This window comes from Pogona vitticeps, chromosome 5, assembly GCF_051106095.1.
Source record: "Pogona vitticeps strain Pit_001003342236 chromosome 5, PviZW2.1, whole genome shotgun sequence".
Classification (NCBI taxonomy): domain Eukaryota; kingdom Metazoa; phylum Chordata; class Lepidosauria; order Squamata; family Agamidae; genus Pogona; species Pogona vitticeps.
Window position 1 is genome coordinate 190652382 of NC_135787.1, and position 26549 is coordinate 190678930.

General features: G+C 46.0%; 1 protein-coding gene across 1 annotated transcript; it reads right to left on the bottom strand.

The window, feature by feature from the left end:
- Positions 1–1982: 1982 nt before the first annotated feature.
- Positions 1983–25858, bottom strand: LOC110088004 (TRPM8 channel-associated factor homolog). The gene is made up of 7 exons (XM_020810033.3): positions 25234–25858; positions 22656–23647; positions 15449–15543; positions 14761–14974; positions 10087–10326; positions 6966–7303; positions 1983–4465 (listed from the first exon to the last, which is right to left on the bottom strand). The coding sequence occupies exons 1-7, from the start codon at positions 25848–25850 to the stop codon at positions 4214–4216; spliced, it is 2748 nt and encodes a 915-aa protein (XP_020665692.3). The 5' UTR covers positions 25851–25858; the 3' UTR covers positions 1983–4213.
- Positions 25859–26549: the final 691 nt, after the last annotated feature.

Genomic DNA, 26549 nt, shown 5'->3' on the forward strand with positions numbered 1-26549 from the left:
GTGTTGTCTATTCCACTGTGCCAAAAAATATTAATATAAAAATTTGCGCACAGTATAGCTTTACCCCAATATTTCTCAGGCAGTTTACTCCCCCTAATCATTGCCTCAGCCATGTTCTGCAGAGTTTGGCCCCTTCTTTCAATAAAGGCATTCTGAGTAGGTGTATAGGGAGCGGCTCTCCTGTGAGTAATACCATTTTTTCTTAATATTGCCTGAAATTTGGCATTGGTAAACTCCGTTCCATTGTCAGTTTTTTCCTGTTTTGCGCTCTACAAATTTTTCCTTTTTTCCTGTTTTGCGCTCTACAAATTTGAGCCATTTTTCAAACTCTACATGTACTGTACTTTTATCTTTCATGAGATAGCAGAATCCAAACCTGGACTTTTGGTCTTGGATAGAGAGAATGTATCTAGCTCCTCCTAATGATGCACATTTGGGTCCTATTACATCAATTGACACCAAATCTAATATATTTTTCACTTGTACATCACTATGTTTCATTATAGGAGCTTTCTTACTCTTGGCTAATTGACATGCTTGACAATTTACATATTCATTACATTGCTTTAAATTAACTCCTACTGAGTTTTCAATTGTTTTTCTCAGTGTTTTGTAGTTTGCATGTCCTAGTCTTTGATGCCATAAATGAATACAATCTTTGTGTGTACATTTGTTCTCATAGACATTGTTAGCCCTAGTACAGTTTAGTCTATATAAATTATTTTTAACATAGCAATTCAATTTTTCATTGTTCTTGCTAGTTATTATACATTTATCCTCATAGAAAGTGCTGATAAACCCATTCTTTGTTAATGAACTCACAGAAAGTAAATTATGCTTCAATTTTGGAACATGTAAAACATCTATTGGTTTAGCTATATAAGGCAATTTAACTTTACCTCTTCCCAGTATTTTAGCACTAATACCATCTGCTAAGCATACTTGTTGGTTGAATACAGGTTGGTAGTTAAATATTAGCTTTTTGTTCTTACACATGCTGGCTGTTGCTCCAGAATCAACAATCCACTCTTGTTGTTGTTCAGAGTTATAAATTTCCTCAGTTAGGTTTAGTGTTTCTCTCTTGCGTCTTGTTTGTTTTTCTTTTTCTTTCTTAAATTTACAATCTTTTATCAGATGTTTTCTTGAGCCACAGGAAAAATAGCGTTTTCTAGAATGAATGTTCGCAGCTGTGTCCACCTCCTCCTCACTTTCTTTCAGCTTATCACGGTGATTAGTGAGTTTGGAGTCTCGGAGTTGTTTGTTATCTTTCCTCTTTTGCTCTTCTTCCAAAAGTTTGCTCGTTATATTAATTACTGTTAGCTCTGCTTGAGGAAGAATTTCCAAATTGGTCACCAGCTGATCATATGACTCATCTAATGAAGACAGGACTGCAAGGAGAACAAACCTATCAGTTCTAAAGGAAATCAACCCTGAATGCTCACTTGAAGGACAGATCCTGAAGCTGAGGCTCCAGTACTTTGGCCATCTCATGAGAAGAAAAGAGTCCTTGGAAAAAACCTTGATGTTAGGAAGGTGTGATGGCAAGAGGAGAAGGGGACGACCGAGGATGAGATGGCTGGACAGTGTCTGCGAAGCAACCAACATGAATCTGACACAACTCCGGGAGGCAGTAAAAGACAGGAGGGCCTGGCGTGCTCTGGTCCATGGGGTCACGAAGAGTCGGACACGACTAAACGACTAAACACAATGAAGACAGAATAATAAATGCTTCCTGTATTTCTGTAAATGTGATGTTCTTTTCTCTTAAGTCCATCAGCATTGACTTCATTACCTCTAAATGTTGAAGCATACTCCCTCCAGCTTGCAGTCTAGTTCGAAAAAGTTTTCTGGCAATTTGTATCTGGCTTCCAACGTTATCTCTTACAAAGAGTCTCCTTAAATCCTCCCATGCCTTCTTTGCTGAGTTTTGGCCTCTCAGTTGGATAAGAAGACGGTCCTCTAGAGTTAACCCAATAATCGCCAGTGCTTTTGCATTTAGTTTCTTTTTTCTCTCATTTAGCACTGCTGGGGGATTTTCTACTATGTCCCACAATGCTTCCTTTTGTAATAGCAATTGAACCTTCTGCTGCCAAGTTGAATAATTCTCCCCATTCAACTTCTTTATGCACAGTCCAGCCATAGACATTTCGTTGGCCATTTTTACCACAGACTGTCGCCACACTACTTGGCTCTCTCTCTCTGGTCAGCAGTTTCTTCAATAGATTCTTAAATTTATACCTGGATGCAGTCTGGTGCGCTGTCTGGGCCCATAACCAATTGACAGAGGTGCGGCATTACCAGACTACGCCAGGGGGCGCTATGGTGAAATGAACTGCTCAGAGATGAAACCAAACAGACACTGTTGTAGTGTAGGTAGAATTATTTACATTAAAGTTCATATATACAGGTACAAAATACAAGTTCTCTTGGTCTTTACACAGTCCTGGTCTTTCACAGTAATTCTTCAGTTTGCAATAGTAAATTACAGGTTCAGTATCCAAAGATTGTTACCAATATAGTCCAGCATCCACGAAGTCTTCTCCTCTCACCACGGAGATAGTCTTCCTCCAGGACCTTCCTCTTGCAATGTAGCAAGTCTTCATCCAGCGATGCAGCATAAATTTCTTTCACAATCAATGAAACTTATCAACCAAATAAACAGCTCTCAACTACACAACCACCAACTACCCAACAACTTGTGTCTGCTAGCTTGGCTAGCTTTATTCTTGGTTGCTCCAATCAACTTGGTTGTCCCACAGCTGTCTCAGTTAACCCAGCTGTATTACTTTGGTGCATGTTGCTCACTAAATTCTGGTCCTGTCATAACTTATCTACTGAATTGCAGTGAACAATTCCTAAAGGTTGATTTGAGACCTGTCACATTCTCCTCAGCCACAGTTAACCCTTCCGGGTCCAGATCTTCGGAAGCACTCATGACATAAGGTCACACGGTTGGCAGGGCAGATACTCCATTAAGGACATACACATGCTGTGGATGATCCCAGCTGGCCCCTCTTCTAGGAGGTACAGTGGGAATTTGAACTCATGGATCCCTGGCTCCACAAGCAGATGGTCCAATTCCAGATGTTCGGTAGCAAACTAAATAATGGTGAATTGGACTTGGAACTAATCCAGTCAAGTAAACAGCTGGTTGTAAGATTATTGAATTTATTTATTGCATTCATATGCTTTCTTCTGCCAGAGGAAGATACAAAAGGCTCACAATAATATTTTTAAAACACAGAAGAGGAGAATACAATCAATTTGCGGGGTCGGATCAAGCGTTAAAATAGAATTTAGGAAATGGGGAGAGGGAGTTGGAATCATGACAAAAGTAAAATCAAAATCACTAGAATGTATAAGACAGAGCAAAGCATAATCATGAACAGAGATACTCTCAATCTTTAAAATACATGTTCTATTGCAAAGGTGTGGCACAGTTACACTGCTGGAAACTGGTTCCAAAAATGGATTGAATTTCGTCAAGCCCATGACCCTCATCAAATTGGGAGACAAGGAACCAGTTGCAGTTTTTCCAAACAAATTAGCCAAATTGTGATACTACATAGTCTTGGTTATAAGAGAGAGTCTTTGGTGCAATGCAGCCCATCTTGAGGGTTGTGAGACTCCTCTTGATCTCATCACAATCAATTATTTGTGTTACGGCTTGTAAATTTAGGTTCTGAATTTAGGCTCCATCTTGACTGATACAGTGAACCCCAGACACCTCGATGTTTTGGCTTGGCAGAAGTCTTGAGTCCACAGCATGGGAAGTAGCCGTTCTTGTCCCATTGGCACTGGTCAGGGTGGTGACCCCAATGTCATGGGGGCAGTGAATTTGCTCTGGTTGTTATTCTGAACTTTACAAGTTTCAGCACCTTGGATAGCACCTTTAAAGAAGAAAATCTGGACCAGATTCATGGAAAAAAACCCCCCATGACATTGGACCTACCACCTTGTACTAGCTTGACCACGTGTGGTCTACTACATGGAGTTCAGGTCGCCACAGGTGAAGAAGAACATTAGAAAACAAATGTATCCAGAGGAAAGAACTGAAACGTATGAAGAATGATTTGAAGATTGGTGAAAAGAAAGACGAGAAAGCCAAGGAAAGCCAGCACAGTGCTTTTTAAATGTTTCGCTAGTTGTGGAAGCCATGGAAGGATCCTTTGGTGAATTCGACATGATTTTTCTTAGCTTCCTCTTTAGTTGTTTAGTGAGATCGGTATTTCTTCATGGGGTCTTCTTCCCATGGAGGGTAGGTTCTGGCCAGCTTCTGAGAAACGTTGTCCTCAATGGGCCACCCCCAAGCTTGAAAGAAAGGGGCTAGATTCTTGCTCACTGCCTGGGAAAACTTTTCTGCCCAGAGATTCATCTTGGGTTTGTTGTCGGTTGGAACGCTGGTCATCTTTCGGTACTCGGCGAAGAGACGCTTGTACGGTTCCCACCCAAACGCCTCCTGAAGCTGAAAAGAATAAAGATTACATTATTTTCTAAAGGACGGCAGAACAATTCCTGTGTCTGAGGTGGCGCTAGTGAGGAAATAACTACTTAGGTTAAGTTGCTGGGCAGTGGAGGGGGGGGATGCATGCCGCCCAGCAAAGCGTTGATCCGTTTTGGTGAGTGTTACGGGAAATGATTGGGTATCCCCAAGGTTAGGGTCACCAAGGGCTATAGGCAACCGATGAGCTCCCCATCTGTGTTCCAAATCAACATTAAATGTCTATAGGATAGCTTTCTTCTTTTGCACCGCCCACAGTAGCGAAAAGTACCAGAGATAAACCTAAAGGTGCAAAAGGCAGTGCAGAAAATCTTAAGTGTTGATTGTACTGAATGCTGGCTCTAATCTGGAAGAGATATTAAAGATACCCTGGCAAAGAATTCAGTGGGCAGAGGTTGCAGCCTTAGCTCCAGCAACTAACTGTAAAGTTGCAGGAGCAACCATCATATTATGGATCTGACTGCAGCAGAGGAACAGAAAGCACAAGATGTCCCCCGTTGCTCACTTCAGTGCAAGTTTGGACCCTTTCTGAACAGGTCCGCTATGAGAGCTGGTGTCTGGCTTGGCTTGCTCTCCTCTCCTTCTTCCTTTATATCCCCCTTTCCTCCTGTCTTCTAGATATAATGAGCATGCAGTCACTGTCTGACCACATGGTGTTCAGCACCTGATACATTTGGACTGCTTTGTGAATGATAAATCGTAGATTGCACTGTTTTGTTACAGAGGAAATAGGCTTCTTAAACCTGCTTTCCAAAACCATTCTGTTTAATGACCGGTGATGACTCTTGATTATAATAACCCTGTGCTGTCAAGTCTATTCAGACTTATGGCGACCCTTTCCAGGGTTTTCCAGGTAGAGCATATTCAGAGGTGCATTCCCATTCCTTTCCTCTAGGGGTGCTCTGGGACTGCGCAGCTGGCCCAAGGTCACCCAGGCTGGCTCTTCCCTCCTGGAGGCACAGCGGGGGAAGTCAACCCCCAACCTCTGGCTTCACAAAACCATCTGCTGTATGTTGTCATTGTAACTATTCTGCTTTGTCAGAAGGTTGGACATGACTTCGTTTTCCAACTTGACCGTCCTTTCATTCTATATCGATACTCCTGTTATTCTTTCGGTGATTTCTCAATGAAATATAATGGGCTTAAAAGACCAAAGGGGTATGTTTTGTGGATCAGGAGAAACATTTTAATGGTTCCACAGAAGAACCAGCCAGTGACAAGATGTTCTCTGTTTTAGATAGTGAGTAGACCAAGATCTCTTGTGTGGGAGCTGCCTCTAGATTTTCTTATATCAAAAAGGAGGATAAACTAGACAGACTTAAAGACCTGTCTTGTTTGACAAAACACTGAATACGGACTAGGGGTGGGGTGGGGACAGGCGTCAGTCTTAAATAAATTTATCTGAAAATAAATCCAAATAGGAGAAAATAGGGGCAAAATTAAAATGTTGCACCCTAATCTTAGAAATATTCGTTAATCAGTAAGTTGCCTATTAAGTTAAATTGGACCGGCTTCCAATTAAGTACCTAAAGCCTTTGTGAATATGACACATTCCTCTTCTTACACTGTGTTCTTCTTAGCAACCATCTTCTTCATTATATCTCCCAATTACCGTATTTTTCCATGTATAAAATGACACTTTTTTCTAAAACCATTAGAGGAAAAGTTGAGGGTCGTCTTATACATGGAAGGAGGCGGAGGTGAAGGAGCAGCCGCGCTCGGCCATCTCTCGCGGCTGACCATTGACTGCTGCTGCCGCCACCCGATCACCTCCTCCAGCACCACTCGCAGGGCTCATCTCCAGCTTATGCTACCACTTTGTCCCCTGCCCAAAGGGGGCAATGCACTGGAGGAGGAGATTGTGCGGCAGCGGCATCAGCAGTGAAAGGGCAGCTGAGCATGGCTGCTCCTTCGCCTCCACCTCCGGCAAGGGTCAAAATTGGGGGTTGTTTTATACAATGGGGGTCTTATACATGAAAAAATACGGTAAGTATGCAACGGTACTGGAGGAGACTCTTGAGAGTCCCCTGGACTGCAAGGAGAACAATCCTATCCATTCTGAAGGAAATCCACCCTGAATGCTCACTGGCAGGGCAGATCCTGAAGCTGAGGCTCCAATACTTTGGCCATCTCATGAGAAGAGAGAAGACTCCCTGGAAAAGACCCTGATGTTGGGAAAATGTGAGGGCAAGAGGAGAAGGGGACGACAGAGGACGAGATGGATGGACAGTATCATCGAAACTACCAACATGAATTTGACCCAACTCCGGGAGGCAGTGGAAGACAGGAGGGCAAAGGAAGGTGATAATAATTCAAATGACACACAGCCTGCCACTTTTAATATGTTTTCAGAGGTATGCCTTTTTGGCCACTTGGAGGAGCACTCTTTCTAGATACAGGATCCAACATCTTGTCTAGTGAGGCTCTTAAGATTCTGCATTAATACGTTCTTGCTGTCTGTTACCTGTAAGTAGGGTTCCAGTGCAGTGAATTCTTCAAAGTTCTTCAGCTGAGCTCCTTCTTGTATATATTTCTCAATCCTTTTCTTTCTTAGATCTGGCTGAAGGTCTGAATGGGCTTTCCCTCTGGGGATGTTGAGCACCATCTCATTGACATAAACAGACCAGAGATTGCAGGTGGCTTCCGTGGTATGGGGCGGAAAATCCCATCCCTCGTTCTGCTGATTGTGACCCAGCTCATGGATAGGGCCCCAGATCCCCTTTGTATGGAAGGCCTGGACGTCCACAATCTCTGGTATCGCCTCCACATTTGCCATGACCGGGTAGCCAGCGTGCATCCAACCTGTGGAAGGAAGATGCCGTCAAAGGACTCAAGTTAGGAAGTGCAATCCTGACTCTTTGTTTCTTTATACGAAAGTATAAGGCAGTCTTCAACCCTGGGAATCCATGAACCTAAAACCCATATACCAAGACCAAACATTACAGATGATTGTTGTGATGGAAGCAGGCCAGGCTGTAGTAGATTACAGAGCTCTCTAGAGAGGGAGCTTTTAAAAACCACTATGGAAGATCATGAAGAAGGAAGTGAAGTGGAGTTTCCTGGGGAAGGCATTATTCCTCCAGCAAGAGGAAAAGGTGGCTCCTTCTGTGTATTAGATAATTTTGGTTATTCCTTTAAATGAACAGAGTATGATGCAACAACACAGAAACATGGAGAGCTCAGCTCAGTCTCATCAACTCGCACGCTTGTCCTTGGCTTCTCTACAAACAGAGTAGTGCTTTACTTGCCTGATTGATTGATTCATTTATTACAATTAACTGATCAGAGAGCTTTGCATGACAAAGTCATGCTGGCAGCATTCAAAGTAGGGAAAAAGGTATCTTTACTTACAGTTACCATGTGTAGATACAATCAGAAGGAAAAAAAGAAAAAGAGAAATGGAGTGTTCAGCACACGGGAGAGATCCTGCATGCATGTTGCTTAGTTGGAGGTCAGAGGAAGAAAGTAGCTGTGGATAACAAAGACAATGGAAGTAATCTAGGAAGAGAAAGTGAGGACTTGCCAAAAAAAAAAGACCAGAGGTGGGGAAAGAACTTCAGCGATCAAGCTAGTGGAAAAAGACAAACACACTAGGCTGAAAGTCTCTTCCCACTGATACCCAGTGTTAGTGCATGCAAGTTTGCTATTACTCCAGCACGGTTAATGGTAACCGCTATGAAATGCTGTTTCAGCCCAATGGAGTGGGACTAAAGAAGAGAGGGGCTGTGAGTGGAGATTTGAATCAGAAAAAGCAGGACAGCTGAAAAGGCCAGAGCTGTTGTTCCTAATTAAACTGTTGTCCTGGTAAGCTTGGGCTAGGCGTAATTCTTCTACAGTATGTGTGTGTTGGAGGGGTGAATCCACATAGTGAATTCATGTATTTCCAATTGAATTGATATTTTATTTTAGGGTTTCGAAGACTCTGCATGTGGAACTGATTTTTCTTTGTTATGGATTCCTCACCCAGTTGAGGAAAACTTGGATTTTTGTCTGAATTTGAATTCAAAAGAATACATGAGCTTTGTCAATTCTACAAGCAACTCGTGTGTTGGTGCTGTGGCTGAGGACGTGGGTGCACAAATTGTAGCATTTTGTGGTTATCATTGCTCATGCTGTCTGTGAATAAGAAGAGACTCATTTTGTGAAACTGCATTTGCAAAGTTCATGAAGAGATCTCTAAGTAGGCAAATAGCCCCATGGAACTTAAACGTGTTACGTTAATGTCAAAAATGAGTTGGGAAGTGAGAAATTCAAGTTCCTAAATGATCTTGACATACAGACAAGACAACCCGAATGACGGGGCCTTTTCTAGTTCACTCATTCATAGGATCGTCATAAGTTGAAAGCGACAGGACGGCACATAACAGAAATGGCAGGAGATGTTGGCAGCTGGTGCCCATTGTGGTTGATGGGGCAGCCAAGGGCGGGCAGAGTGCAGGGTGGCAGGCAGAATATCTAATCTAATAGATATTCTACAGTATTCACACACACAGTTCCCCAGAAATGACTCTCCTACATCCAGGACTCAGAATTGACTATTCTCATAGACTCCAGAATTAACTATTCTCACTGGAAGGACAGATCCTGAAGCTGAGGCTCCAATACTTCGGCGATCTCATGAGAAGAGAAGACTCCCTGGAAAAGACCCTGATGTTGGGAAAGTGTGAAGGCAAGAGGAGAAGGGGAGTACAGAGGACGAGATGGTTGGACAGGGTAATCGAAGCGACCATCATGAATTTGACCCAACTCTGGGAAGCAGTGGAAGACAGGAGGGCCTGGTGTGCTCTGGTCCATGGGGTCACAAAGAGTCGGACATGACTTAACGACTAAACAACAACAGCAACACAGACTCCAGGCAACAGTCTCTCAACAGACTTCTTTCCTGGCTGCCCCAAGACATACTTCTGACCAACAGACACTCTGCTTTGCTTACACACAAGCCAATCAGCATTGAGACCTGCACCCAAAATTCTAGCACCCATTTGTCAATCATTCTACCACCCAGCTTATGCATGCATACCAGCTATACAACATACAAATCTGTTTTCCTTATTTACAGACACAGACATACATATCTGGGCAGGGTGGAAACACCAAGGAAATATCAAGCGGTCTTTCGAATACAGAGTTTGCAACCTGCAACAAAATGCTGCAGTATGGATTTTCCCCATTCATGATTCCAGTGAGTTAGCCCTGCTCTTTTTCAGCATATTCCACTCCAAGGCCATGATGACCCTTTTGAACTTTGATTATTACATTTAAAAAAAAAAAAATCTAATCCCTCATCTTGCCAGAATCTGAGAATGCTGAATCTTCACAAGTGCTCAAGATTTGGAGGTTGCTTTTTTGCTTCAATGCTTTTATATACATTTAACTTTTTATTTCTTTTAACCAAAGTACATTGATACCTCACTCTTGTTTCTTGCTAACTCCAGCTAGGTAGCGTGGTTTTGTTTTGTATTTTAAAGGACGTAGACACAAAACCTGGTACGAATGGAACCTAGTAGGTTTGTACAAAATGGAAAATCTTATTGCACGTGTTCTACCATTTCCACTACATGAATTAGTTTCTGGTTTGTACTTGCCAACTAATATCTGAACATCCGTCACAATTCTCTCAGGTCTGGGGAAGACGGTAGGGATGGAGGCCAATTCAGCCACCGCTTTCATCATCCGGGCCCAGGTGGAGAGCAGGGTCTCTGGATCGTCCATTTTGCGGGCCTCATCCGAGGGTACCGTGAAGATGATATTGGCAGTTTCTAGCTCAGCCCAGGGCGCTGGGTAATGGCGTATGGTGTTCTGCCAGTCGCTTACCCTAGTTTCACCTGATCAAGTATTCAAAAAGGAAACAACGATTAACCATATATCTGAGAGATGAGGGATAATGGCTAGAATCCTGTTGCGCAATATGGCACCATGCAAGGCTGATGACATCATCAGCCTTGCCTGCTTTTCACACAACTAAAAGCTTCTGATTTCCCGATTCTGGAGGTTCCAGTAGCTTCCTTGGGATTCTTTTTGTCCTGGGAACACTTTGGGTTGCTTTCAAGGTTTATAAGTGTCAGATGTAACTGCTTCCCTGGCTATATATCAGTAGAAATGTGAGACTTATTTTATACTCAACCAGTTCTATTTGATTGGAAATGCAAGCAGTTGGACTTTGTTATAATTCATTATAGATTAGTATGTTGTAAAGAGAAGAGAAATATGGTGTATTTTCATGTGATTGATCTGCTTCATTTATAAAATATTTTTAATTATTTACTTTTATTTATTTTATTTATTTATTTATTTAATTTATACCCCGCCTATCTGGCCCACCGGACCACTCTAGGCGGCTTCCAAATATAAAATCAAATAATAAAACATAGACAAATACATAATAATCAAACAAGAACAGCAGTAAAAATAAAAAGGAAAAGTAAGAAAAAATCAAGAGTTGGCTGGAGGGAAGGCCTGAACAAACAGCCATGTTTTTAATTGGGTTTTAAAGGTGCCCAGTGTGGGGGCCGCGCGGATCTCCGGAGGAAGATTGTTCCAGAGGCGACGAGCCACTGCCGAGAAGGCCCAGTTTCGTGTCTTCTCCTTCCGGGCCTCTCTCGGCGTCAGGCTCCTCAGCCTCACCTCCTGACTCACACGGGTGATCCGGGTAGACCTTGTTGGGAGGAGGCGTTCCGCCAAATATCGAGGTCCTAAACCGTTTAGGGCCTTATAAGTAAGCATTAAAACTTTGAAGTTGACACGGAAACAGATGGGCAGCCAATGCAATGCGGCCAGTGTTGGAGAGATGTGTTGATATTTTCTCACTCCTGTAAGCAGCCTGGCCGCCGCATTCTGCACCACCTGAAGTTTCCGTGTCAGCCTCAAAGGCAGCCCCACGTAGAGCGCGTTACAGTGATCTAATCTTGAGATTACGAGCGCATGCACCAAGGTAGTGAGCGCCCCCATGTCAAGATAGGGTCGCAGCCGGGCAATCCGCCAAAGATGGAAAAATGCGGTGTGGACTACCGACGCCACCTGAGTTTCCATGGTGGGCGTCGGGTCCAAATATATGCCGAGGCTGCGGACCCCACTCTTCGCGGCCAAGGTGGTCCCCCCAAATGTGAGAGAGCCACCCAAGCCACCTACCACGGGGGCACCCGCCTTCAGAACTTCCGTCTTATCCGGATTCAGCCTCAGTCCGTTCTCCTGCATCCATTGCAGTACGGCCCCCAGGCAACGCTGAAGGGAAAGGACAGCATCACCTGCAGTTGGTGAAAAGGAGATGTAGAGCTGGGTGTCATCAGCATATTGATGACATGAAGCCCCACATCCCCTAATGACCCCACCCAGCGGCCTCATATAGATGTTAAACAGCATTGGGGAGATAATCGACCCCTGTGGAACCCCACAATTGAGACTCCATGGGGCCGAGACGCTCTCCCCAAGCTGAACTCTCTGGAGACGGTCCCCCAAGAAGGAACGGAGCCAGGCAAGTGCCGAGCCACCAATTCCCAACTCAGAGAGCCTCCCCAGGAGGATACCGTGGTCGACGGTATCAAAGGCCGCCAAGATGTCGAGGAGGACCAGCAGGGAGATTTTGCCCCTGTCGTCCTCCCTCAACAGGTCATCGTACAGGGCGACCAATGCCGTCTCAGTACCATGGCGCGGCCTGAAGCCCGACTGAAATGGATCCAGGGCATCTGTTTCGTCCAGGTGAGCCTGGAGCTGATCGGCCACCATCCTCTCGACCACTTTGCTCATGAAAGAAACATTGGCAACGGGCCTATAATTTCCAATTTTGTCCGCCGCCAGGCTAGGTTTCTTTCTTATGGGCCTAATGAGTGTCTCCTTGAGGGCGGATGGAAATCTACCCTCAAGGAAAGACTCATTTATTATTACTGTGGCCCATTCTGTTGTTATCGGCCTGGCTGCTTTGATTAGCCAGGCCGGGCAAGGGTCCAAGGAGGAGGTGGTGGCTCGGCAGCGGTCAAGCACCCTGGAGATGGAATCAGGTGTTACAGGCTGAAAAGAATCGAAAGTCAGATGGAGCGCTGGACATCTCTGCTCGACTCACTGTTTTTAAAAACGGAGAGCGCTCCCTGCGGATGGCTTCACTTTAGATTTTTAAAAGGCTGCAAACTGGTCAGGGGAAAAACTAGGGGGAGGCCTATCACCTGAACCAGTTCCAGATAGGTCACGCACTATACGGAATAACTCCGCCTGCTGGTTGGACGCTTCGCTTATCCGGTTAGCGAAGAATGATCTACATGCAGCCTTTACCTTAGTCAGGTAAAGGTTAGTTGTGACCCTGACAGCTATCCAATTGTAATCCGTCGGGTTCTTCCTCCACCTACGCTCTAGCCTTCTCCTATGTCGCTTCATCACTCGGAGCTCCTGGTTAAACCAGGGCGCAGGCCGAGCTCTGAGACGGAGAGGGCGTTTAGGTGCGATTGTCTCTATAGCCCTAGTGGCAACGATGGACCAGCTGTCAACCAGAGCCTCGATAGGAGCGCCAGCCAGGTCAGCCGGATCACCTCTCATGGCCTCCTGGAATCCAACAGGGTCCAGTAGCCTTCAAGGTCGGACCATAGAAATAGGTCCTTGCTCCCTGCGAGGGGGGAGTGCCACTGAGAGGTTGCATTTTATTAGGTGGTGATCTGACCATGACAAGGGGACCAACACGAGGTCAGTCACCACCAGACCACACTTGCTCCAATTGGTGGAAAAAAACAGGTCTAACGTATGGCCACCCACGTGGGTGGGGCCGATGACATGTTGGGACATGTTCAAGGAAGCCATGGTTTCCAAGAACTCAAGAGCTGGCCCCGTGGTCTCTGCCCCCGCGTGCACGTTGAAATCACCCAAGACCAAAAGCCTCGGGGATCCCAACAATGCCGCGGAGACAAAGTTGGCCAGCTCCGGTAGGGAAGTGGCTGGGTCGCAGGGAGCACGGTAACCCAGCAAAATCCCAATACCATCCCTAGCCCCTATCGACACATGGAGTGCCTCTAGACCTGGCTTTACCACCGAGGAGCGCCTAGTAACTTCTACGTTGGATTTGTAGACAATGGCTACTCCCCCGCCCCGCCCCGCCCCGCCCCGCCCCTCCAGTCTACCCTGAAAAAAGAATACAGGGCAGAAGTATGTTGGCTTTACCCAAATAAGAAAATAAAACCATCTACAAGAGAATTACTGGAATTCTGAAGATTTTTCTCCTTGGTTTAGACTCTTCTAGTGAATGCCTGCTGGTTTAAACATTTGATCATTTTACCAGACAGACATGTTGCTAATGCTTTATCTCTAGAAAACTGTTTCCTCGAGTTCCAGAACACATAACAATAAAAGCACATTAGGATGTGATCAGATGGGCATTTGTCCTGCAGTTTGGTCTGGGTTGGGGACAGGTTGGTTTGCTCAGCCTCCTGGCAGCCCACATTGATATTGTGGTCATTGCGAACCAGCTCACCCTGATTGATACCTAACTCCACCTTTTGGGGTACCTCCTTAGGGCTACTGTTTGTTTGGAGTCAGAAGGATTGCTCTGTTTTGTTTCCGTTCCAGATTGCTGGTATCAAACCAAAGTGGCTAGCTGATTGTCATTTTGCCGAAGGCATTTAACGATCATGAGAAATGGGAAGCTTCCTTTGCACACCCCTGTGGAGGGGAAGTTTTGCATTTCTTTTTTTAACTATTGCTAATGCATCAGCGGTGCTTTGAAGGGACCTTTTTTAAAAAGCCCTTTCGAAACATTGCCAATACACTGTGTCAGTTATCCGCAATTAAAACAAAAGAGAAAACTTCCCTCCCTTCTCTTCTGCAGGCGAGTGGCAAGAATGTTTCCCGTTTCTCAAGATCTTTAAGTGGCTTAAGCAAAGCACAGAAGAGGAGGTAGGAAAGGAATCTTCTTTTCTTTCCCTTTAAAAGAAAAGAGGATTGGTCTAGATCCAGCTGAATCAATCTGGCATGGTCTAGACTGATGGAAGCCCGGACAATTGGTCTGTGTAGTTACATTCTTCATCTTCCACCTTTATATTCTGCATTTGCCCAGCTTTGCTTTATAAGAGTCTACAATATCTCTATAAAAGTATGTTATGCAGAGAATGTTGGAAAGATAAAGCCAGAAACAGTCAAGCTACGTATGGCTTCTAGCCTTAGATTGGGCATTGAGGTAGAGTTGGCAAATTTGCTGCTAACAATCCCCTTGAATTCAGATCGGAGTTTTCAGTTCACAAACGGTCATCCCTTCACATAGTTGCGTGCAGGGGAAGTTCTCTCACCGTGCTTGAAATACGGAGCCATTGCCGCGCCTTCTACGGTGACAGAGATGGTGCCCACGGAAGACTTCTCTGGCACAATGATGTACAAGAGGCCACCCCACAAGCTGGACACCTCCATCCTCTGACTCGTAACTGGGAATCGTCTTATCACCACCGGAGGACGTTCCAGCTTCTCGGCATCGCTCAGGTTATCAGAATGGCAGCCGATCTGTACCTGGAAAAAGGGATGCTCGGTTTGTCAGACTGCTGCTACAAATTATTGTCTATAAAAAGATCTGAACTAATAAAGACATTGTCCATAGTCCTGCTGTATAACAGTGCCTACAGAAAGTTGATGTGATGACCCACAGGAAGCAATTTTTGGAAATTAAAAACTTCCTATTTCTCTCCCAGGGCTTTTTCAATTCTGATATATTTCATTGAGTAGAAGCTGTGGGAGCTGCATCCCGGAAAGAAGTTTTTAAAATCTCTCCTGGCCAGTAATGTTGTCCAGCAACTACAGATATTTTTTTTGGTGACTAAAGACTTCCTTCTTCTGTCCCACAATTTCATTCTACATTATATTCCTTAAGGGAGTGCATTAAAATCTCCATGTCAATTTTAGACTTTAAAGCCAGCCATTCATATTTTGACTATGGTACTTAAACGTCTTCCATCATTACCTAACTAAAATTCTTAATAATACTACCTGAAATTCAGCACCAGAGGCCTTTGATGGGAAGAGTAAAGTCACGGTCTTTGCTGGAGGAACATACATGCCGGTGCTTCTCCAGGCTTCTTCTCCTGCAAGGTGAACCCAAAGACGTTAGTTAAAATCAGAGTTGCAGAATCTAGGACTGACATTAAAAGACAGGTTACTTACCTGTAACCATGGTTCTTCCAGTGGTCATTCTGTGAATTCACACAATAAGGGGTTAAGTCAGCACCTGCGCTGGTCTTCTCGGAATATTCTAGAGCTCTGCAAGAGAAACATTGTCAACATTATCTATACTGCGCATGCTCCGCCCGCCCAATCCTCAGTTCCATTTATCCGCCATATACAATGTGCAAGAGATCTGCAGACATACAGTGACGGATAGTGGGGAGGACGGGCGGGTTTGTGTGAATTCACAGAATGACCACTGGAAGAACCATGGTTACAGGTAAGTAACCTGTCTTTCTTCTGCGTGGTCTTCTGTGAATGCACACAATAAGGGGTGATTAACAAGCTGGCTTACCGGTTGGAGGGCCGTCACTGGAGGGCAGATGCAAGGACAGCTCTCCCAAATCTTGTTTCCTTCCTCGCTCTCATGTCAAGTCTATAGTGAGAGATGAATGTGGAGACACTTGACCACGTAGCAGTTCTGCATATATCAGGAAGATCAACTCCACGCAGAAGTGCTGTAGAGGAGGCCACTGCCCTAGTGGAGTGGGCACGGAGACCTTCTGGAGGAGGCTTGTGTTGTAACTCATATGCCAAGGAGATTGCTGAAACCAGCCAACGAGAGATAGATGAGGAGGAGGCTGGTAAACCTTTTTTGTGTCCAAAATAGCATAGAAAAAGTTTAGGTGATAACCTGAATTCTTTGGTACATGCGACATAGAAAGAGAGTGCCCTCCTTACATCTAGAGAGTGGAGCATGCGTTCTGTTTCGTTGGTGGGTTGTGAGAAGAAGGTAGGTAGGACGAGCGGTTGATTCAGATGAAACTCTGAGACGACTTTCGGGAGGAAGGATACGTCCGTATGAAGAATGACTTTATCATTAAAGAATTGTAGGAAAGGTTGATCTGCTCGCAATGCAGCCAGTTCACTAGCACGACGGGCCGAGGTAATGGCTACCAGAAATAAAACTTTTAACGACAGTAACTTTAGAGAACAAGTAGTTAGAGGTTCAAAGGGAGGGCACATGAGTGCCCTGAGGACCAAATTCAAAGACCACTGGGGTACCAAGGGTTTGATTGGTGGTCTAATGTGAGAGAGTCCTTTAAGGAAGGCCTTGACTGTGGGATGAGAGAACAGACGTGACGACGGTGATTCTCTGGGTTGAAAGGAAACAATTGCAGCGAGGTAAACCTTTAAGGTGGCAACAGATAGCTTAAGGTCAAACAAGTAACGAAGGAACTGAAGCACTGTAGAAAGCGAAGCTGGGACAGGTGATAAACCTTTTGAGTCAGTGAACTTGATGAAACTCCTCCACTTATAGGCATATAACGTGGAAGTAGAGGCCTTTTTGGACTGATCTAAGATCTCCTTGATCTGCGGGAGATCCTCCACGCTGTGAGGCGGAGAGTGTGGAGGTCGGGATGGAACACCGTTCCCGCATCCTGTGTGATGAGGGCTGGGAAGCTGGGAAGTCGCACTGAGTCCACTGTCATGTCTACCAACGTTGGAAACCAAGGCTGCCGAGGCCAGAAGGGTGTTACAAGTATGGCTTCCGCTGACTGATGATGGAGTTGAACTAAGGTTCTCTGTATGAGCGGGAACGGAGGGAAGGCGTAAAGCAGGCCCTGCTTCCAAGATAGCATGAATGCGTCTCCCAGTGAGTTGCGGCCTACCCCCGCTCTGGATGCGTAGAGAGGACACTTCGCATTCTGGTGCGAGGCAAAAAGGTCTATAAGAGGCCTGCCCCAACGTTGACAGAGTTGGTTGAACACCGACATGTCCAGCTCCCATTCGTGCATCTGGTCTAGACGACGACTGAGCTGGTCTGCAAGAAAATTGTCCTCCGTGGATAGGTGAACTGCTACTGGGAATATGTGGTTCTGGTAGCACCATTCCCAGAGAGTGACCGTGAGAAACAGCAGAGATGGAGAGTGAGTGCCCCCTTGCTTGTTGATATAGTACATGGCCGTGGTGTTGTCGGTGACTATTTGAACACCACGGCCACGTACTAGGGGAAAAAAGGCTTTCAGTGCTTTGAAGACTGCTAGAATCTCGAGGTGATTGATGTGAAATGACCTTTCCTGATGAGACCATAGAGCGTGGACACGACGGTGGCCGCAATGCGCTCCCCAGCCCGTGGGGCTCGCATCCGTGGTAATCTGAGCCGTGAGCCGTAGAGGGCGGAATGGACGACCCACCTGTAAATGTGGAGGGAAAGCCCACCACTGGAGTTGTTGTACTAACTCCTTTGACACCAGCAGCTTCTTCCCTTGATGGTCCTGGAGAGGATTGAAAAGGGTTAACAGCCATATCTGTAAGGACCTGAGTTTTAGACGAGCGTGGGAGACCGCGGAAGTCGTGGAGGACATCAGCCCTAGAAGATGTTGGGCATGTCTCGCCGATACGGCACGACCCGGGTGAAACTTCCGGATGGCGGTGTGAATCTTGTGTATTCGTTGACGTGGAAGAAAGATGCGCCCCTTCCGCGCATCTATCTTGGCACCAATGTAGTGTACCACCTTGGATGGGAAAAGGCGTGATTTCTTGTGATTTACTGTGAGTCCCAAGCCGTTGAGGAGGCGTAGGATGAACTTGGTATCTCTGAAGGCCCTGGTCTTGGATGGAGAGACGACTAACCAATCGTCGATGTATGGGAATACGTGAATGCCGTTGAGTCTGAGGTAAGCCGCCACAGGAGCCATGCATTTTGTGAATGTGCGAGGCGCTGTGGCGAGGCCGAATGGAAGAGCGAGGTACTGGTAAATTGTGTTCTGGAAGACGAATCTGAGGAACCTTCGGTGATCTGGATGGATGGTAATGTGAAAGTAGGCGTCCTTCAGATCTATGAGAACAAACCAGTGTTTCCTTTTCAGGAGGTGTGTGATGGACTCCAACGTCACCATGCGAAATCGACGAGGGAGCAGGTAAGTATTTAGGTCTCTTAAGTCCAAGATGGGTCGCATGCCACCATCCTTTTTGGTGACGGCAAAATATCTTGAATAGAAGCCGTTGGGCATATCTGCTGTTGGTACTGCTTGAATGGCTCCTTTTTGAAGCAGAGAGTGAACCTCCTCCTCTAGGATAGAGTTTGATGCAGTATACTGTACTCTTCCCAAGGGAGGATATTCTGTAAACTCTAGGCGGTAGCCGGAGGAAACAATCCTTAAAACCCAGGAGTCGTTTGTAATAACTGACCAATTTCGATAATATGGCTGAAGTCTTATGTCTGTGATGACAGGTGAGGGGTATGCTAGCCAGTCAAAGATATTGTTTGTGTTTCTTGGCAGGTGGCTTGAAGGTCTGACGACGCTGCGACGTGTGGTGCGCACGGTAAGTAGATGGAGCGGAAGAATTTTGAGGTAAAGCGGACCGGGAGGCCTCTCTGAACTGTCTGAACTGTTGGGAAGGTTGACTGTATTGATTGGAAGAACGTTTCCATTGGTATCTGTTGAACTTTGGTTGTGGCTGAATGTAATAGGATTTAGCAGTCTTCTTAGCCTTGTGTAAGTCCTCAAGGTGGTTATCCGTCTTTTCGCTGAAAAGACCAGTAGAATCAAATGGTAAATCCTCCACCTTAGCCTTTACATCCTCAAGGATGTTAGCAGCACGTAACCAAGCATGTCGACGCAGGTTAATAGCAGTGACGAGGATTCTAGCTGATGCTTCCACTGAATGCCTCGTTGCAATCCTCTGGTGCTTGGAAACCGTCTGGGCTTCCTCATAGGTGTTTAAAAAGGCTTGTCGTGCATCTGCTGGCAGCATGTGCAAAGCTGGCAAGATTTTTACCCACAGCTGTTTTTGATATGCTCCTAGGGCGGTCTGATAATTAGCGACTCTTAGTATAAAGGCGATTAAAGAGTAGATTCTTCTACCAATCAACTCAAGCTTTTTTCCCTCCTTGTTCGTGGGGACCACATGCGCCCTTCCTGATGGTTTGGTGCAGCTGGTCTCCACTATAAGAGAATTTGGGATAGGGTGCTTTAAAAGGAACTTAGCATCCTCCCCAGCAATCTTATACATGTTCTCTGTCCTCTTGGGTAACGGTACCGCTGCTGAAGGGTGTTCCCAAAATTCTTGAATGATCTTCAATAAGGTAGGAAGGAAGCAAAGGCTAGGAGGTGGTGACCGCTCTTTATTAATATCCCCAAAGATGAGGTCTTCTTCTGGTGGTGCGGGTTCGTCGACGCGCAGCTTAAGTGTCTTGGCTAGTCTTGCCAGCATTTGTGAGTAAGAGGAAAAGTCTTCTGAGGGTGAGGAATCGTGAGGATTGCCCGTATCCGAATCCACCGTCTCTCCCACTGGTAGCTCATGAGGCGTGGGTTGAGGAGGTGGTTCTTCCTCTGACTGGGATTCTTGCGAAGAAAAGGAAGCATCATCATCCTCAGATGAAGGCTCATGCCCTCTCGTTCGACGTGGAGGTGGGGGCTGAGGCATGACTGGAGGGACGGGTTGAGGAAGAGGAGGTGGAGGAGGAGGCGGCGCGGTCGGCATCGACGGAACCGTAGAAGGCGGAGCAGTGGGAGGAGCTGGTAGTGGAGGAGGTTGAACGACGTCCCTTACTCTCTTCTTATGTCGACGTCGATGTTTTCTAGGGGGGGTCGACGATGGAGAGGAAGAAGAAGAGGGGGAAAGATAAATGTATCTGACCCTCCGACGGCGATGACGGCGGTCGGTCGATGTCGACGTCGAGGAGGAATAGGATCGGTGTCTGTACCGACGCTTGTGGCGGCGACGATGGGAGCCGGACGAGGAGGAGTCAACCGACGTCGACCTATGGCGACGTCGAGAGCGTTTGCGGCTGTCTCTGCTGTCTCTATGAGGTGAGACAGAGCGATCCCTGGAGCAATGCTTCCTTTTTGCTGTCTTCTTCCTCGGTGGCGAGGGAGGATGAGGAGGTAACGGCGATACAGATGGAGCCGGTGAAGCCCGCCCGGAAGACACGGGGCTAAGCGGGGCAGAACCCAAGCTTGTTGTTGCTCGAACAAGCTGGCTTGGCGTCGGAGAGGGAGCGCCAAGGGGTATAGCCGGCTCAGGCTGACGAGGAGGAAGGGGGGTAGCCGCCCCCGACGTCGAGTCCTTGTCTCTCGACAAATCCTCCAGTAAAGGCGAGAGAAGGTCGGCAGATCCCGGCAAAGCTTGGGATACAGCGTCCTTTGCCTTTGTAGAAGCCTTAGTTTTCGCCTGTTTTGCAGATTTCACAGGTTTCGCGGGCAGCGCGAGCTTGGACGTCGAAGACTTCTTAGAAGGCTTCTTAGACTTTTCAGGTAAGTCCGAAGACTTACTGGCTACTGTAAGGCCCGGAGCACCCTCAGAAAGGGGGGCTGAGGTGGAGGGAATCTCCATAGGCGAAGGCTGGGAGGCAGCCAGGGCTGAATTCCACAGGTGCAATTTTAGCCTCTGTTGTCGAGCCTTCAGGGCTGCCTTGGTAAACGCCTGGCAGTGTTCACAACTCTGGGTGGAATGGGATTCCCCCAGGCAAAAAAGACAAGTGTCGTGCCCGTCCTGGAAAGGGATTTTGCCCGAGCAAACGACACAGCGACTAAAGGGGCCCGAAGGTGGAGGGGGCATAGGAGAGGCGAGTACTCGCAGCAGCCGTTGAAAGGGGCGGGAAAAGGGGCGAGACTCACAAGCGGTAAACGGAGCAGCCGCTGAGGAAAAACAAGTCCAGTAGGCAAGAGACGAAGTCGTTAGGCATGCAATGGTCGAAGAACCGGGAAATCCTGACGAATTTTGGCAAAAAAAAGGGCGAGAGTAGAGGAGCTCTACCAAGAAGAACCATTCCACACGGCGGAGAAATGGAACTGAGGATTGGGCGGGCGGAGCATGCGCAGTATAGATAATGTTGACAATGTTTCTCTTGCAGAGCTCTAGAATATTCCGAGAAGACCAGCGCAGGCGCTGACTTAACCCCTTATTGTGTGCATTCACAGAAGACCACGCAGAAGAATAGAAAATATTATCATTATTTAGCTTCTTGTTGACTGAAACATTTTCAAACTTCCTAGAAAAGGGCAGAACAGCCCTACTATGTAAAGATCACTTAACTGCTCCATGCAGGATCACTAATTAAACAGAGAGGCACTCTACATGGTTATATTAGCATTCAATCTACCAATCATGTTTACAGCGGTACCTCGACTTAAGAACTTAATCTGTATTGGAACGGTGTTCGTACGTCAAAAAGTTCGTAAATTGAGGCAAGATTTCCCATAGGAATGCACTGGAAACCATTTAATCCATTCAGGCTGTTTTTTGTTCATATGTCGAGGCGCTGTTCATAAGTAGAGGCATTAGTTCCCGTAGGAAGCAATGAAAAGATGGTTAATCCGTCCTCTACCACTAGGGGGAGAATTTTTTTAAATTTTTTCTTCTTTTGACCCAAGATGAACTTAGGTAAAAAAAAAAGGACAGGAAAGTTTTTTTTTCCGATTCTTAAGTCAAGACACCATTTGCAAGTTGAAGCAACATTTTGCGAATGGAGCCGTTCGTAACTCGAATCGTTCGTACGTGGAGACGTTCGTAAGTTGAAGTACCATTGTATTTGCCTAAAACGAAAAGTCATCTCAAAGCAGAATGAAAGCCAACCCGTGAGGTTAATATCACTCCTAAATCTTTTCATTTGTTTGTTTGCGGTTTTATGTAAACCACCTAGAATAATGCTGTGTAATAATGGGGCAGTTAGTATATAAGTACCAAAATGAATGAATGAATGAATGAATGAGATATAATTCCGTCTAGTTTCAAAAGAAGCTGCTGCAGAACTTGGAAATGGATCCTTTATTGGCCAGAATCTCACTTCTGATTTACAGTTGTGTAAGCAAAATCCATACACATATTTGTGGCAAATTTCTGCTCATTATCAAGGTGCTGGTTGCATAGCTGGGCAGATGTTCAGTGATGTGATCAGGTAAATGCCCCGAAAAAATATGTTGGACCTTGTCAGCTCGCAAACCATGCAGAATACCAAAGAAATTAACAGAAATATAACATTATAATGGACTAGATTAAAACCTTTGTAAAGGATCTGTCTTACCATCATTTGCACCATTGATCCTGATGGTCTGAGGTGTAGCTATCGGAAAAGGTTCTGTGAAATATCGATTCAGGCTGGGGACTAGGTTTTGGAACTCAGGTATGGCCTTGTAGAGACCCCAAGCGAAGTGGAGTAAAACGGCTTCATCCGAGGAGGAGCTGACTGATTTGCTCGCACTGACATCAGGAATCCCACAGATCTGGACGATCTCCACCATGTCCTCGTGAACAGAAGAGAAAGGACGGGAGTTGGCAGCTGGAATTTCTAAGAAGGTGGAGGCATCTGGCGCTAGCATCTTGAGCCACGCAGAGTAGGGTGGCTGTAGAGCTTTCTTGTTCAGGATGTGCTCCCTGAAGTGGGAGAGCGCTTTCCGAAAGTGGTAGCTTGACGCCACATCTCTGCCCCGGCCTGCTGGATAGCTTTCACTCGATATACTTTCCCCAGTGATTCCGATTCCAAACTTGTTAAGTATTTTGTTCCCTGGATATTCAGCCATGGCCTGGGAGCTAGGATTTTCGCTACTCCAGTACCAAGCCTGCCCTCCGATCAGGAGACCGCCGCCTTCCGAAACAAATTCGTGGAGTTTTTCCTTTTCTTCATCACTGTAGGCTGTGCAGCAGTAGACACTCAGGCCCTCTTTAAGAGTGGTGAGCTCACACGGGATCCTGGCCCGATTTAAGATGGAATAAAGTGTCTGGAAGTCACCTCCGAGGCCAACTTTCCCTCCCTTCCTAGCAGTAAGCCAGCGGATGGCATTGAGTAGAAACTTTTCATTTGATAGCGTGTCAAGCAGAAAGTCTTGTCCAGTGACCACAACACGTCCTCTTCCATAATACGCGGCTCCAAGGAACGTTTCATAGGAATCAGTCATGCTGATTGGAAATGCCAAAACCCCGTGGATGAGCAGGTGAGAAGGGACTGTGTCTTGCAGTTGGAACTCGGGGACGCCGTTCAGAAGAGTGTTTAAGTCATTTTGAAGATCCAGTCCATGCCTAATGACAAGGAAAGAATCGAAGAATCCTCAGAATTAGCCTCTTGTTTCCTTTGGGTGGGCCTAAAACACTGGTCTTCAAATGGTTTACAAACCCACCACTATGTCCATTTTTGACCTGGGATAGGTCTTACATATGGTGGTATCTCAATGAGAATAGACCTTGGCAACATTAAAGGGTGATCTGAAGGAGGGAAGCCCACTATATGTAGTTGCAGAAGCCAATACACATCCGTAGTTAGGTGAGGATGGTATACCAAAGGCTATTTACTCTGTGTTTAGAAATATGTTACTGAACAGTGTTTAAGGTGGTAAAGGAGCAATGAAAGATTACTGCATTTCCTATACAGTATTTGAGATTCCCCATGGTTATGAATCCATTTAAAAAATTATTATTATTTGTTAAATTCTATATCGCCTGATATAGAATTTAACAACACTACTTTGGACAGGTAACAATGCAAATAATACATATGACAATAACAATAGAATTATGATTGTTGCTGTTTAGTCGTGTCCGACTCTTCGTGACCCCATGGACCAGAGCACGCCAGGCCCTCCTGTCTTCCACTGACTCCCAGAGTTGGGTCAAGTTCATATTGGTCACTTTGATGACACTGTCCAGCCATCTCGTCCTCTGTCATCCCTTTCTCCTTCTTGCCTTCACACTTTCCTAACATTAGGGTCTTTTCCAGGGAGACATTAAATCAATAAATGACACAAAATTTGTGAATCAGCATCACAAACAGTAGACGGTTGGGCAAACACAATTTGGCATCCTTCACCAGAAGGTGCACTGATAAGCTTCAGTTAAAAAAACCATAGTCTTCAGCAATCTCTTGAATCTTGAGAGGGAGAAGGCCAGGCCCATCTCAGCCGGAAACCCATTCTAGAGAGATGGCGCCAGGAATCAAGAAAGCCCAGTTTCTGGTGGGGGTCTTTCTCGCCTCCTTCCACAGACTGGAGGTGGAAATGCTTGTTCGAAAGGAATATTAACAGTTGCAAGAAAAAATGGTCACCATTCTCTCATTTTAGAGCACCTCCCACTTACGAATGTGTGACACCCAGGGGGGTCTTATGCCTCTGCTTCTCCCAAATCTCTTTTCCAGCCAATGTAATCAATTTTATCATTGACCCTAATGACTCTCCTAAGGAGATAAGGGGATGCTGTGCTGAATACTAGGTAACAAATAGCTTATGAGAAATGCACTTTCCCCCAAGGGTGCTACCACCAAACAAGGTTTATGTGGGTAACCGCAGCCAGGGAGGGGCTTCAAGACACTGGGCTGGGTTGCAGATCATTTAGATTAAGTCACAAGCCATGCGCTTTTTCAATTTCTTTCGGAAAGAAAAACAACAGGTTATCCAACTGTGATTGTACTTCTTCGAGTGGACCCCTGTGATCCACACCCTGGGCGATCCGTGCCTGCCAGGGTGTGATTCACGGAGGCCACCAAGAAGAACCAACCAGACCAGATCTGGGAGGAACCATAATCCCTAGAATTTCTCGATTGTGGTTCCTTTTGTCACGCTAAAAGGTGTTTTTCTAGGTCAGGTGAATAAAATAACATCAAGAGCGATACTTACTGGGTGATCAGGGGAATCCTTGGCATGTTCTGGGGCACAGGAAAGACCCCGTTTTCTCCCACGTTGCCAGTGAAATATATTCCGGCCACACTGGTCACCCGGTTCCCGGGAAACTCCTGCAGGACTTTCTCCTGGCCGTGCATGGAAGACCAGTGCCAGGCCTGCCCTCCAATGAGCAGCCCACCACCTCGTTTTACAAACCGCACAAGCTCATCCGCCTGTGAATCGTCGTAGGCATCGATGCAGTAGACCCCGAGGGAGTCCCCGAGCGCTGCCCCTGGATGGACTTTGACCCCATTGCCGAGGAGCATCTCCGAGAGGGCATCCATGCTTTGGTGGACCCCCACTTGGGCTCCTGGGGAAGGCCTGAGCCACTCCAGGGCATTTTTAACCAATGGCAAGAACTGGGGAAGTTGCAGGATGTTTTCATGAGCGGCAACCACCATCCGCCCTTTTCCATACTGGGACGCGGCAATGAGCACCTGCTTGTCTGGACCCACAAGGATGGGAAGGGTTCGGTCTCCAGTGAGCAGAAGCTCACAAGGTTTGAAATCTCCAGTGACTGCAAGAGAATGAATACCTCTCACAAGAAAGGCGTAGGAATTTGCAGGATCCATTGGAATAGCTGGTGGGTCTGGAAAGAGAGACAGAAAATATCCCATCTTACTGTACAGTTGAAGACGCAGAACATGGGCTCCGTAGTCTTAAGCCTGGTTGTTCAAAAGCGAGCCCGACTGGGCAGGTAACCTGTTCTTAAAGCTGCCTTCAAGAAACATGACTGTGGCCATCTGTTGTGACTGAGAAATCAGACTTTGCAAGGGGAAAGGCGCAATGGGTTTGACAAAATCCCAAAATGGAGCAATTCACAAATTATGGGAGGTCATAACATCTCTGGCTCTGATAATCAGCATTCCTTGTCCTAGTCAAATCTAACATCAAGTTAAGTGGCCTTGGGGTCTAGTAAACATATTTAGGTCTGCAGGAGATCGATGGTGGATTAAAAAAAAAACATCTGTGTGACCCTTGTAACTTTTGTTTGGAAAGTTACCTTCTTGTCCTGGGAATTCTGGGAGATTTGACCTATTTTATTCCCGAGGCAGACTGAGCTATTTTAAAGTTCCTTGGGGGGGTTATTTTAGTGAAATCAATCATGACACAAAGTACTATGTCAGGTTTTGTTGTATTTACCTAATTTTCTGACCTGCTAAGGACCAGAAGATTTTGATGATGCCATGATACATAAGACCATGCAATTCAAAGAAGGTGTACAGTACTTTCTTTTTCACATGACTGTAAAATGCAACCAAGAAGAAGGC

What these genes read in the sequence shown, in the direction of transcription:
- LOC110088004 (XM_020810033.3), bottom strand. Translation starts at nt 25,850, where the DNA reads ATGGATCCTGCAAATTCCTACGCCTTTCTTGTGAGAGGTATTCATTCT. An exon ending in CCTCTGGTGCTGAATTTCAG is followed by an intron (nt 14,975 to 15,448) that starts GTAGTATTATTA and finishes CCCTTTTTCCAG; the next exon opens with GTACAGATCGGCTGCCATTC. An exon ending in CACTGGAACCCTACTTACAG is followed by an intron (nt 4,466 to 6,965) that starts GTAACAGACAGC and finishes TATTCTTTTCAG; the next exon opens with CTTCAGGAGGCGTTTGGGTG.